General features: G+C 42.4%; 1 protein-coding gene across 1 annotated transcript; it reads right to left on the reverse strand.

The window, feature by feature from the left end:
* Nucleotides 1–230: 230 nt before the first annotated feature.
* On the reverse strand, nucleotides 231–12,159 carry nyx (nyctalopin). Its single transcript, XM_052492613.1, has 5 exons — nucleotides 12,018–12,159; nucleotides 11,354–11,418; nucleotides 6,905–7,191; nucleotides 5,493–5,797; nucleotides 231–2,962 (listed from the first exon to the last, which is right to left on the reverse strand). Exons 2-5 carry the CDS (start codon nucleotides 11,373–11,375, stop codon nucleotides 2,131–2,133), a joined length of 1,446 nt encoding a protein of 481 aa, XP_052348573.1. The 5' UTR covers nucleotides 11,376–11,418; nucleotides 12,018–12,159; the 3' UTR covers nucleotides 231–2,130.
* Nucleotides 12,160–14,712: the final 2,553 nt, after the last annotated feature.

Below are 14,712 nucleotides of genomic sequence, written 5' to 3' on the forward strand. Positions count from 1 at the left end.
ACGCACGCACGCACGCACGCACGCACGCACGCACGCACGCACGCACGCACGCACACGCACGCACACGCACACGCACGCACACACACACGCACACGCACGCACACACACGCACGCACGCACGCACGCACGCACGCACGCACGCACACACACACACACACACACACACACACACACACACACACACACACACACACACACACACACACACACACACACACACAGAGAGAGAACATGATGTTTATTCAGGTTCACAAGCAGCGTCTAACCATTCTACTTTAAGCCCAGTTCATCTCTATCACACGTTCACTCCCAGTTAACCTCTAAACCTCTAAACCTTAGACACTTTTTGAAGACCCCTTAGGGTTAGATCAGAAAGAGCTGGACAGTTGCAAGTAAAATGGAGAAAACTCCACCTAGCTCATTATCATGATCACGGTCAGACCACACCATCACCCTCCTCATCCAGTTCCCTAGTGGTTCAGTCCAAATACAAAAATGGAGAAATATAAGCAGTTTATAATTTAAAAAATAACACCAACATGAATACATTAAATAAATACATTAATGCATTATATAATACATGGTAATAATACATAAAGTAAATCTAATATGACACCATGGCCTTGCAGCGTCCAGCCCATCCCAGGAGTTTGTCGCCCATATAGACCTCATCTCACATTAACAGCAGATTCACCATTACTTCACCAGGTGGGTTGACGTTTCCACTCGGCTAAAAGGACATCCTTATCAGATCAGGGTCAGAGTTCAAACTGTTGGACGTAAATCTAAGACCTAGATTAGATCCGTAGCATGAAAGATCGGCGCTATAGGGTGATTGAAATTAAAAGACAATGTGCCCTGTATATGTCGGCTCAATCGGATAATGACCTTTACCCTTTCAGTGTGCTATAACAAGGCTCTTCCTCGAAACAGATTGAATCTAAGCCCTAAATCATGTGTAGGAGTAAGGTTGTGTGTTAAGAGTTTAGTAGACATCGCTCTGTGAAGGTCAATATTAATCATTATATTATGCCAACGAACACCATTTAACTAAATCATTGGTTTGGCAAGCGGTATTTAGCAAACATTGTGTTCATAGGAAACATGTGTTTCTATACATAGCAAATGATGGATAGTTGTACCTATTTAAACAGAAAGATAGGTGTTAATATGCACACCCATATGCAAAATTGCATATTTACTGTGCACAGAGACTGTGTATGAAATGCTGCGTCATCAATAGTACAAATCTAATGCAAAAAGGGAGTGCTTTGATAGTCCATTGATACATTGTCATGTGACAGTCAACACAGTACTGTCGATCATCCCAAAGAATGCAGTTCATTCTGTCTTTTTGATCATGTTCCCTATTGACTGAACAACATGCTGTATAAGGGAAATCAGGTCCACATAAGAGGCAAAACTTAATGATAAACTCCCTCCATTACATTGTGCTAGACTAGACAGAGGCTTACAAGGCAAAGAGGAGCACGCTGTAAGAAGATTAATGCATTTATGAAAAGCTGCACATTCTACATTTACTGAGTTGAATGATTAAAACAAGAAGAATGAGAAAATATCTGTGGAGAATATAAAGGCGCTGAGGACTTGACCTGTCAACTTTTACACATTTACATGAATTAGAATCATGTTTATTAATGTTACAGGGAACACATTTGTGTTTTAAATATCATATCATATGAATGCTATCATTAAATATTATATAATATGAATGCTATCATTCATTAGAGAATGTTATGTAACACGAGGAAGGTATTGAAATATAAACCATTGCAATAATCCATGGTTTCATGGACATTCTGCATAGTACGAGACAAATCTGTGCTGTCAAATATCAAGCAGTTCAGTGTTTTACATGAGCCACCCTCTCAGTTCAGCCTGTATCCATGTGATCTGAACCTGTTGTATTACTGATTCCTTTCATTTCAAAAGGATGAACAACAAACAAATGTGAGTTTTCATCAGCAGGAACGCCACATACTCCACAAGACTTCATTGGACAGTCAGATACTCAAGATTGACTTGTCTGTAGCGTCCTTCATTCTAAACAGCTTTCCTCTCAATGGGGGAAGAAATCACCCAATTTTACGAAATACATTCTTCCATTTCTCAGTTCCCAGTCACATGCCCAAACAGGAAATCCACATCAGATTGGCCAATTGTCATCCAGAAGACACACCACATCACCAACAATGAGACCAGTGATTGGCTGACGTCTGCCCCTTTGATCCCAGCGCTGAGTCCCTCTGCAGGGTCCAGCAGAGTCCCGTTCCTCAGGCTCTCCGTCCCATTCCCCACCTCTTCCCTGAGCTCCTGCTGGAGCAGCTTGGAGATCAGGCTGTTGAAACGGTTCTCTGTGGTCGAGAGGATCTCCGAAGACATTGTGGTCAGGTTCAGTTCCCCCGGATCCAGGCATGACCCATTCACCCTGGCGAAGACTACCTCGCTCAGATCCAGGCCAACCACGGAGGACGGGGAGGCGCAGGGGATGTCCCGGACCAACTTATAACTCTCCATCCACTCCTTAAGATACTCCAGAGAGCAGTCACATTCCCAGGGGTTCCTGAAGAGGTAGAGGCGTCCGATGAAGTAGACAGGCTGGAAGACAGGGAAGGGCAGGGAACTAAGGTTGTTGCTGTTGAGGTGGAGGGTGATCAGACTGGTCAGGTTCTCAAAGGAGCCCTCCTCGATATAGACCAGGCGGTTGCGGTCCAGGTAGAGGACCTCCAGCTCCACCAGGTCGCTGAACCAGGTCTTGGAGATGTTGGTGAACTGGTTGCCCCCCAGGTTGAGCATCTTGAGGCGGCTAAGGCCCTTGAAGGCCACCCGAGGCAGCTCAGACAGCAGGTTGTCGTTGAGGTAGAAGTTCTCCAGGCGCATGAGGTCCTGAAAGGACTGGTCGTGGATCACGTTGATGCGGTTCTCCTGGAGGTTCAGGTACCTGACGGGTTTTGGGAAATGAGAAGTGTGATTATGCACATCTAAAAAGAACAGGATAATGAATTATCCAGACAAAGAGAAAGAAATGTCGGCTCAATGTTCTCTGCTCAACAAGAAGTTTGTCAAAAATCAAATCAAATCAAAGTCACATGCGCCGAATACAACAGATGTAGTAGACCTTACAGTGACATGCTTACTTACGAGCCCCTAACCAACAATGCAGTTTTAAGAAATCCGGATAAGAATAAGATATTAAGCGTAATTAAAGAGCAGCAGTAAAATAACAATACAGTAGTGTCAACATTATGCACAAAATAAGTTTAAAAAATAAGTTACAAACAAAGCAAATAAACAAACAAATAAAAAACAATTGGTTGGGGACACGTAAAAACATCAGCCTTCTTCACGGCGCCAATAAGATAATGCCAGTTATAATGTTTTGACATTATCGTAAAAACATCAGCCTTCTTCACGGCGCCAATAAGATAATGTCAGTTATAATGTTTTGACATTATCGTAAAAACGTCAGTCTTCTTCACGGCGCCAATAAGATAATGCCAGTTATAATGTTTTGACATTATCGTAAAAACATCAGCCTTCTTCACGGCGCCAATAAGATAATGCCAGTTATAATGTTTTGACATTATTTTGTCTTTGCACCAATTTGGCTTCAAAGGTTTTATAAACTGTACAAATTGAATAAAGATCAACATGTTTTGACATTTGTAAAAAGAACTTCTTCAAAAGCAGCCAATAAGATAATGTCAGTTATAATGCCTTTTTGACATTAGTTAAAGCGTCAGTCTTCTTCACGGTTCCCCAATAAGATAATGCCAGTTATAATGTTTTGACATTACCTAAAAACATCAGGTTCTTCAGGCCCAATAAGATAATGTCAGTTATAATGTTTTGGCCTAGGAAAAACATCAGCCTTGCTACCACCTGAGCGCCAATAAGATAATGTCAGTTATAATGTTTTGACATTATCCTAAAACCTCAGTCTTCCCCAGGCCAATAAGATAATGCCAGTTATAATGTTTTGACATTATCGTAAAAACGTCAGTCTTCTTCTCCGGCGCCAATAAGATAATGCCAGTTATAATGTTTTGACATTATTTTGTCTTTGCACCAATTTGGCTTCAAAGGTTTTATAAACTGTACAAATTGAATAAAGATCAACATGGTTGAAATGTTTAAAGAACTTCTTGCCAAAAGCAGCCAACAGTGAACAGAGTCTGCCTTTCTCTCTCTGAGTTACAGCGTGCTACCTACCTGAGGTTCCCCAGGCCTAGGAGAGAGTTACAGCTTGCTACCTACCTGAGGTTCCCCAGGCCTAGGAGAGAGTTACAGCTTGCTACCTACCTGAGGTTCCCCAGGCCTAGGAAAGAGTTACAACTTGCTACCTACCTGAGGTTTCCCAGGCCTAGGAGAGAGTTACAGCTTGCTACCTACCTGAGGTTCCCCAGGCCTAGGAGAGAGTTACAGCTTGCTACCTACCTGAGGTTCCCCAGGCCTAGGAGAGAGTTACAGCTTGCTACCTACCTGAGGTTCCCCAGGCCTAGGAGAGAGTTACAGCTTGCTACCTACCTGAGGTTCCCCAGGCCTAGGAGAGAGTTACAGCTTGCTACCTACCTGAGGTTCCCCAGGCCTAGGAAAGAGTTACAGCTTGCTACCTACCTGAGGTTCCCCAGGCCTAGGAGAGAGTTACAGCTTGCTACCTACCTGAGGTTCCCCAGGCCTAGGAGAGAGTTACAGCTTGCTACCTACCTGAGGTTCCCCAGGCCTAGGAGAGAGTTACAGCTTGCTACCTACCTGAGGTTCCCCAGGCCTAGGAGAGAGTTACAGCTTGCTACCTACCTGAGGTTCCCCCAGGCCTAGGAGAGAGTTACAGCTTGCTACCTACCTGAGGTTCCCCAGGCCTAGGAGAGAGTTACAGCTTGCTACCTACCTGAGGTTCCCCAGGCCTAGGAGAGAGTTACAGCTTGCTACCTACCTGAGGTTCCCCAGGCCTAGGAGAGAGTTACAGCTTGCTACCTACCTGAGGTTCCCAGGCCTAGGAAGAGTTACAGCTTGCTACCTACCTGAGGTTCCCCAGGCCTAGGAAAGAGTTACAGCTTGCTACCTACCTGAGGTTCCCCAGGCCTAGGAGAGAGTTACAGCTTGCTACCTACCTGAGGTTCCCCAGGCCTAGGAGAGAGTTACAGCTTGCTACCTACCTGAGGTTCCCCAGGCCTAGGAGAGAGTTACAGCTTGCTACCTACCTGAGGTTCCCCAGGCCTAGGAGAGAGTTACAGCTTGCTACCTACCTGAGGTTCCCCAGGCCTAGGAGAGAGTTACAGCTTGCTACCTACCTGAGGTTCCCCAGGCCTAGGAGAGAGTTACAGCTTGCTACCTACCTGAGGTTCCCCAGGCCTAGGAGAGAGTTACAGCTTGCTACCTACCTGAGGTTCCCCAGGCCTAGGAGAGAGTTACAGCTTGCTACCTACCTGAGGTTCCCCAGGCCTAGGAGAGAGTTACAGCTTGCTACCTACCTGAGGTTCCCCAGGCCTAGGAGAGAGTTATATGCCACTGCCTCGATCTTGTTCCGCTCCAGGTAGACGTGGGTCAGGTTCTCCATCCCGCGGAACGCTCCGGGAATCCTTCGGAAGTTGTTCTGGAAGCAGAACAGTTCCTTCAGAGCATAGTTTTCTAGAAAGATCCGGTCGGGCATGTTGAAGAGGTTACAGTCGGCCACGTCCAGTCGGACCAGGCGTTTGAGCCCGGTGAAGGTGCGGGTGTGGAGGTAACGGATGTACTCGTTGTGGGCCATCTTCAGTTCCACTAGGTTGGGCAGACCCTAGAGAATGATCATAATAATACATGTGTTAGTAGTATATTAATCATATATTCTATACACTCCAAACTGTTCACGTACAGCAGTAAGAGAAGTCAAAACATGATCAATAATACTGAAAAAAAAATAGCAACCAAATGCTCAGTATATCAGGAGAGGAAAAGGACATAATCTCAAGCAAAAAGACTATTTGTAATCTTGATTGTAATGGATCTCTTTTTGATTGTGTGTTTGTTAGGTGTGTATGTATAGTACATGTACAGTATGTCACCCATGTTGTTTCTTTGTATCTGACCTGTAACCAAACATTTCCACCTACCATTGACATTTTACTAATTTAGCTGACTCTCTTATTCTTTAGCAAACTCTCTTTAAGATAGCTATGCGAGCCAACTACATATCACAGTCGTAGTAAGTACATTTTCCCTCAATAAAATAGTTACGGGCAAAGTTCTAGGAGAAAAGGACAAGTGCAGTTTTTATTACATTTTTGGGAATACAACAGTCAAGATGTTGATGCTGACTAGTGGTGGAAAAAGTACCCAATTTTCATACTTGAGTAAAAGTAAAGATACTATAATAGAAAATGACTCAAGTAAAAGAGAAAGTCACCCAGTAAAATACTACTTGAGTAAAAGTCTGAAAGTATTTGGTTGTAATTGCTAAAATATACTTCAGTATCAAAAGTTAAACTTAACGTATAAATTATTTGAAATTCCTTATGTTAAGTAAACCAGCATCATTTGTTTTTGTTTTTACGGATAGCCAGGGACACACTCCAACACTCAGACATCATTTACAAACGAAGCATGCGTTTAGTGAGTCCGCTAGATCAGAGGCAGTAGGGATGACCACGGATGTTCTCTTGATAATTGTGTTAATTTGACCATTTTCCTGTCCTGCTAAGCATTCAAAATGGAATGAGTACTTTTGGTTGTCAGGGAAAATATATGGAGTAAAAAGTACATTATTTTCTTTAGGAATGTTGTGAAGTAAAAGTAAAAGTTGTCAAAATATAATTATTAAAGTAAAGTACAGATACCCCCCAAAAATACCTAAGTAGTACTTTCAAGTATTTTTACTTAAGCACTTTACACCACTGCTGCTGACCTTGAAGGCCCCAGGGGTGATGAAGGAGATGTTGTTGTGGTCCAGGGACAGGGACCTGAGGGACGGCAGGGTACCAAAGGCCCTCTCAGACAGGAACTTAAGGCTGTTCTTGTCCAGGTTGATGGAGGACGCTTCACAAGGGAACTCCCGGGGCAGGTCGGGTAGGCCAGAGCGGTCACACAACACACTGCAGCTCTTCTCCAGCGTGCACGTGCAAGAGGCTGGGCAGGAGCGTGCGCATGCCCACAGAGCCAGCGCAGCCTGGGGAAACAGGCACAGGACAGAGACTAGAGGGAGGATAAGAGGAGAAGAGAGAGAGGAAGAAATAGGAGAAAAGAGGAGAGATACATATGGAGGAGTGATGGAGATAGAGGGGAAGGTAAGAGAAAGAGAAAGCAGAGGTTTGTTTATATTTACAAAGATCTTTTTCTCAAAATGATAAATTGCCCAAAATGTCTCAAAATGAATTTAGCTGAATCAGACAGATGGATGGCAGAGAAGGATTGGTTAATACTGCAGTGCAGATGAGAGGGGATTTCACCAGACCTGATTTGAAAGTTTTAGGATTACGACTTTCATTCAGTAACCCTAACCTTATGTTACACAACGCAGATGTTGCAAAACAAACCATATCACTGATTAACAGATACATACTGTATGTCAAACTTCACCTTTTGCTTACATTCATCTCACCAAGTATGAGTATTTTGAGGGTGGATTCTAATAAACATAGTGCATAGGTAGTGCATAGGTAGTGCATAGGTAGTGCATAGGTATATACAGTGGTTATAAACATCAGCTTTTTATTAGAGATACTTTTACTGAAGGAAGACTAGGACTAGGTTGCTCCTAAAGCTCAGAAAGAAGTTGGCATCTGCCCACTAAGGCCCCAGCGATCATAATTACAATAATCATTATAATTATCGACAAGTGAAAATCCCCACTACAGTATATATTAGAATCACGTTGTGGAGGGGATATGATCTGCAATGTTCCCTCTGCCCAGATTAAAGTGGTGTTGTGAGTAAATGTGTACCAGGGCACAGGGTGGATATAGTGATGATTTGATAAGGGAGTCACGCTGCACAGTGGCCTGACAGCTAGGCCTGTTCTCAGGGTTCTAGCATCATGCCAAACCAGACCGCAGTCAAGTCAAATAATGATGTGATTAAGACAGAGCAACTCAGATTAGGGATGAGTTAATACAACAATAGGACTGGGATTTTACCCTCTCATCCAGCTACAGTAAGACTGCTGGGAGTCTTACTGTAGATTTTAATTTGATCAATCAATAAAATCTCTCTAGATTAAGGGCCACTGTTCAATCAAACCCAGTATCCAGGGTTTTTGTGGGGGGTTTGGGGGGCATGTTTGGATTAACAAAGGCTTGTTTGGATTAATGGACTGGAAATAGAATAGGCATCTAATAATAGTGGACTGGAAATAGTGGACTGGAAATAGTGGACTGGAAATAGTGGACTGGAAATAGTGGACTGGAAATAGTGGACTGGAAATAGTGGACTGGAAATAGATGGACTGGAATTAGTGGACTGGAAATAGAATGGGCATCTAATGTTAGTCTGTTGTATATCTATTAGATTAATGTAACGTGATTCAAGAAAAAACGTTCAGCGCATGAGCATCATCAGTAGGCATTTCAATAAGAAGTGTGAAACTTTGTGTGAGAACATTGGTTTTTGGATTCATATGCTCAACCACACAATGTTTACAATGTAAAATGAAAAGAAACTCCAGAGCATGTATAGCCTACCATTTTATGACTCATTCCTAAAGCTGTGCCTGGCTGTGTTACTGACATGTCACCATAGGCTTTTCTAGCCTCTTTTCCGTGCCCATTAACCTCCAAAACCTCCAAACCTCCATGGATACCCTGGATCATTTAGCTATTTGATTTTTAATTTTAAGACCCCTGTAGGTATCATAAAAAATATATACAAAAATAATTTGATAAAATATAGAATTTGGCCTTTACTAATATAGTTCACTGAAACTATTCAAATTACACATTCATAAATGGCAATGCAGAGAGTCAAAAAATAAATAATAAGGAACACGTTTTTAAAGTGTCTGTCATATCTCTAGGATATATATATTTTTTTAAATCTGGAAATATATTTATTTTTTTGTGACACATATTTAATCCCTTTTTTTTAATGGCACAAAACTAATTCTGTACATCTTTTAAAACGGGTTACCTTCAGAGAAGTCTTGTGGGTGTCATAGAGTAAAACTTTCCATGGAGTGGTCATTTTCTTTTTGGAGGCCAACCTGTTTTTTTTTTTTTTTCGTGAGAAGACCAATTTTTGGGATGTCTCCTGCTCTGACCAACAGCTCTGAAGCTTCGCCACTTTCTACAGGAGATGTTTTTTTGTATGGGCTGCATCTCAATCCACCACAGATCCGGAAGGGTGATATAGATGGATGCAGTATATTGAGATGTAGCCCATACCAAAAAAAAGCAGATGTCTATAGTTTAAACAGATTGATTTTGATGGGGATTTTTATATTATGTTAATTGATTGATGTGCGTCAATGGACTCTTAAGGAGGGGGCGATCTGGGATTGATACATACATTTTTGGGCTTTAAAATGAATGATATCTTGAAGAACATTACTTATAAATGCCTCATGAGCTTAGTTCAACATTCTTACTCCATCACAACCTAAAATATAAGTTGGTTTTCACTCCATTGCAACAGCCTTGGTTTCTCAAATGCCTGGTTCACCAACTACTTCTCAGATAGTGTTCAGTGTGTCAAATCGGATGGCCTGTTGTCCGGACCTCTGGCAGTCTCTATGGGGGTGCCACAGGGTTCAATTCTCGGGCCGACTCTTTTCTCTGTATGCATCAGTGATGTCGCTCTTGCTGCTGGTGATTCTCTGATCCACCTCTACGCAGACGACACCATTCTGTATACTTCTGGCCCTTCTTTGGACACTGTGATAACAAACCTTCTGATGAGCTTCAATGCCATACAACACTCCTTTCGTGGCCTCCAACTGCTCTTAAATGCAAGTAAAACGAAATGCATGCTCTTCAACCGATCGCTGCCTGAACCTCCCCGCCCGCCCAACATCAGCACTCAGCACGGTTCTGACTTAGAATATGTGGACAACTACAAATACCTAGGTGTCTGGTTAGACTGTAAACTCTCCTTCCAGACTCACATTAAGCGTCTCCAATCCAAAATTAAATCTAGAATCGGCTTCCTATTTTGCAACAAAGCATCCTTCACTCATGCTGCCAAACATACCCTCGTAAAACTGACTATTCTATCGATCCTTGACTTCGGTGATGCCATTTACAAAATAGCTTCCAACATTCTACTCAGCAAATTGGATGTAGTCTATCACAGAGCCATCCATTTTGTCACCAAAGCCCCATATACTACCCACCACTGCGACCTGTATGCTCTCGTTGGCTGGCCCTCGTTTCATATTCGTCGCCAAGCCCACTGGCTCCAGGCCATCTATAAGTCTTTGCTAGGTAATGCCCCGCCTTATCTCAGCTCACTGGTCACCATAGCAGCACCCACCAGTAGCACGTGCTCCAGCAGGTATATTTAACTGGTCATCCCTAAAGCCAACTCCTCCTTTGGCCGCCTTTCCTTCCAGTTCTCTTCTGCCAATGACTGGAACGAATTGCAAAAATCACTGAAGCTGCAGTCTTATATCTCCCTCACTAACTTTAAGCATCAGCTGTCAGAGAAGCTTACAGATCATTGCACCTGTACACAGCCCATCTGTAAATACCCCACCCAACTACCTCATCCCCATATTGTTTTTTTATTGTTTTTTTTGCTCCTTTGCACCTCAGTATCTCTACTTGCACATTCATCTTCTGCACATCCATCACTGCAGTGTTTAATTATTAAATTGTAATTATTTGCCACTATGGCCTATTTATTGCCTTGCCTCCCTAATCTTACTACATTTGCACACACTGTATATAGATTTTTCTATTGTGTTATTGACTGTACGTTTGTTTATTCCGTGTGTAACTGTGTTGTGTCACACTGCTTTGCTGTATCTTGGCCAAGTCACAGTTGTAAATGAGAACTTGTTCTCAACTCGCCTACCTGGTTAAATAAAGGTGAAATAAATAAATAATAATAATAAAATCTACAGCCCCGTATGAATTTGGGAGTGGTTATATTTCTCCAGTCCCATCCATCAGCTGTTTACCAAGAAAGTGGAGGGGTGTGCGCTTTGTCGTTGTTTGAATCCCAGATTGCCACTTTAAACATGCCCACAACTTCTTATTGAGTTATCTTAGTCTTTTAATAGAGCCAATCACTGATCTGACATGACTATATGTAGCTATGTTTGTTTTTCCATCCATCCACACTTTCCAAGTATTCAAACAGGTCGTTAACAGGTCGAGAAACAGTGAATAATAGACCGTGTCGATATGAGTGAGAGACTGACCTGTGAAAACAATGAGAATCATCCCTGCAGTCTCTCATCTGGGACATGACAGGATTAAAGAAGATCTGAAACCACACACACAATTCTGTTAAAACACATCAACACTGTATCAGGTTAGATCTGCGTATGACGCTTAGAGATGTTGCTACATACTAATATGTTAATATTGTTATATACATGGAGCAATCTAAAAGTCGTGTTGTTCATTATTTACATAGAATTACAGTCATCTTATTATAATGTTTAAATATAAAATATGTATTTACAAATGTGAATAAATACATGAACTAATACAATTATTCACAAACAGTTTACTAATAGTTAACAAAAGATCTATTCATTTCATATTGGCAGTTTGCAAGCAGTGTTCCCAAAAAACAGGTTGGCATTTTAGTAAAGGGCAAGACGAACAGCATTAAAATAGGTACCAGTTCAAATCAAATCAACACAAACACAAGACCCTTCAAAAGTTACAAAACACAAGCAATGAAACTATTTTTAAGGACATTTTGCATTATGACATAAACATGGAGACAAACCAAAATTACATTTGGAAATTATGCGAATAAATAGTGTGACAACACACTTATATATAATTCTGTCATAATTATGTCAGGACTGTAAAAAGTATTAAAATACCATAAAACACACAAAGTGTTCTTACCTGTCAATCATGTCTGACACTTGTGTCCATGTGTGATCCAGGTGTGCTCCTATCCATCCATCTGTCTGTCTGTCCGTCCATCCTGCCGGTCAGTCAGTCCCTCCCACATACTGAACAGGCGAACAGGTCCTGTCTGACGGAGGCAGAGTGTGTGTGTGTGTCTGGGAGTGCAAGTATATGCGGATATATTTGCATGAACGTGTGTGTTTGATAGGTTTGAGTACACCAGTGTGTGTGTGTGTGTGTGTGTGTGTGTGTGTGTGTGTGTGTGTGTTCCTGCACTTAAACCACAGCAACCCCCACCGTCATTAAAACCTGTGTGCGTGCATATTATTCATGTGTGTACTTATCCAGTCAGCATGTGCTTATGTCTGCTTCATCACTAACTACACACCACACACACATTCCCAAAAGCCATCTCTTAATGGCAAATCCCCTGGAAGGAGAGAGAGATTGAGGGATGGATGGAGAGACAGGGATTAACAGAGGGGTAAAGCAGTACTCTACGCTAACAGCACAGCCAGGCCTGTAACCCAGCAGAACGCAGCACAACTCACATTACAAAACTAGCTCAAATCTACGAATTTATATCCACAACCACTTCAGTTCATCAAGGAGAACAAGTTGTCAAATCTAGGCTTCCTATTCGTCCAGAACATCGGCCAGCATGCTTTCCACCTCTTTCAACCTAAGAGGTCAGAGGTCATCAATCAGTGCGGATGCTCCTAAAGAGGATCTTAACCACCAATTTGGGGTCAGATTACCCCAACTCAAATCCCATGCTTCTGGCATGTTGATGTATTACCAGTAGATCCACTCACTGGGCACACCACGTCATTTCAACGTGAACTATCAGATCCTCCTCTCCACCCTCTTGGGGTTGGGCATCTCAGGCTCTTCACACTCCTGGATTGCATCCTACATGGCAGGTCGCTCCTACCAGGCGGTGTGGAGAGGATCTGTGTCTGCACCACCCTGGTGCTTGTCTACGAAGCAGCAAGGGGAAATGTCCCTCCTTACCTTCAGGCTCAAACCCTACATCCCAACCCGAGCACTCTGTTCCACCACCTCTGGTCTCTCACCACCCCACCCCTACGGGAGCACAGCTCTCACTCAGTCCAGTCAAAGCTCTTCTCTGTCACAGGCACCTCAATGGTGGAAAAAGCTTCCTCCTAAAGTCAGAACAGTGGAGTCCCTTCCCATCTTCCAAAAACATCTGAAAACCTACTTCTTTCAAGAGTATCTTAAATAACGCTCAGTAACCTCAAAATGTGGCCGTGTTACTAATTTTAATGTTGAACGTTACATTAGATTTGACTGTAAAATAGCCTTAGCTTTAAGCTATTCACTGTATTACAAAAATAATAATGAATTGTGTTTGGTTGACAAGGCAACCAAATATAAACATTTAAAGGAGATGTAACTACTGCTTGGATAGTTCCATCTGAGCCACTGGCTTAGATGGACTTTTAACTTGTATTTTTGGTTGAGTTGGAGACAAGTTAATAGGCTATTTATTGTGGGACTAAATCAAATCAAACTTTAACTGCACTTTAAATAACGTTTGATTTAGTCCTATACTTCAACTTTGCTTTTTGGTAGAGATGGAGACGTGAATCCAACAAATCAATTATACATTTGTAGACCAAGTGGAATTAAAGCCAGACTAAGTCAGTGGCACAGATGGAACTATTCAAGCAGGAGATCTCCTTCAAATGTCAATATGTGGTTGTGTTGACAAGACAAGATTCAATCTCACTGAATATCATTATGTTTGAAATCAACCAGATCTTGAAACCCTAGGCCTATTGTATGGTCTATTTTTAGTTGAATTCTGGTCTTAATTTAAACAATAGCTGTTGATGACTTTGCAAATGTTATATATACACTTAACAAAAATACAAGCACAGCATGTAAAGTGTTGGTCTCATGAGTTGAAATAAAAGATCACTCAGATTTTGGGCACAAATTTGCTTCATCCCTGTTAGTGAGCATGTATCCTTTGCCATTGCCAAGATAATCCATCCAACTGACAGTTGTGGCATATGAAGAAGCTGATTAAACAGCATGATCATTACACAGGTGCACCTTGTGTTGGGGACAATAAAAGGTCACACTAAAATGTAGTTTTGTCACACAACACAATGCCACAGATGTCTCAAGTTTTGAGAGAGCGTGCAATTGGCATGCTGGCTGCAGGAATGTCCACCAGAGCTGTTGCCAGAGAATTGAATGTTAATTTTCCTACCATAAACTGCCTCCAATGTCATTTTAGAGAATTTGGAAGTAAGTCCAACCGGCCTCACAACCGCAGACGTGTGGGCGAGTGGTTTGCTGATGTCAATGTGGTGAACAGAGTGCCCCATGGTGGTGGTGGAGTTATGTTATGGGCAGGCATAAACTACAGACAATGAACACAATTGCATTTTATCAATGGCAATTTAAATTATACCGTGACGAGATCCTGAGGCCCATTGTCATGCCATTCATCCACCACCATCACCTCATGTTTCAGCATGATAATGTTCATGTCGCAAGGATCTGTACACAATTACTGGAAGCTTACAATGTCCCAGTTCTCCCATGGCCTGCACACTAACTGTGCCACTAGAGATTCTGGGTTTGAGTGCAGGCTCTGTCGCAGCAGGCCGCGACACCCATGGGTCGGCACATAATTGGCCCAGCATCGTCAGGG

This window comes from Oncorhynchus keta, chromosome 34 (assembly GCF_023373465.1).
Source record: "Oncorhynchus keta strain PuntledgeMale-10-30-2019 chromosome 34, Oket_V2, whole genome shotgun sequence".
NCBI classification, from domain to species: domain Eukaryota; kingdom Metazoa; phylum Chordata; class Actinopteri; order Salmoniformes; family Salmonidae; genus Oncorhynchus; species Oncorhynchus keta.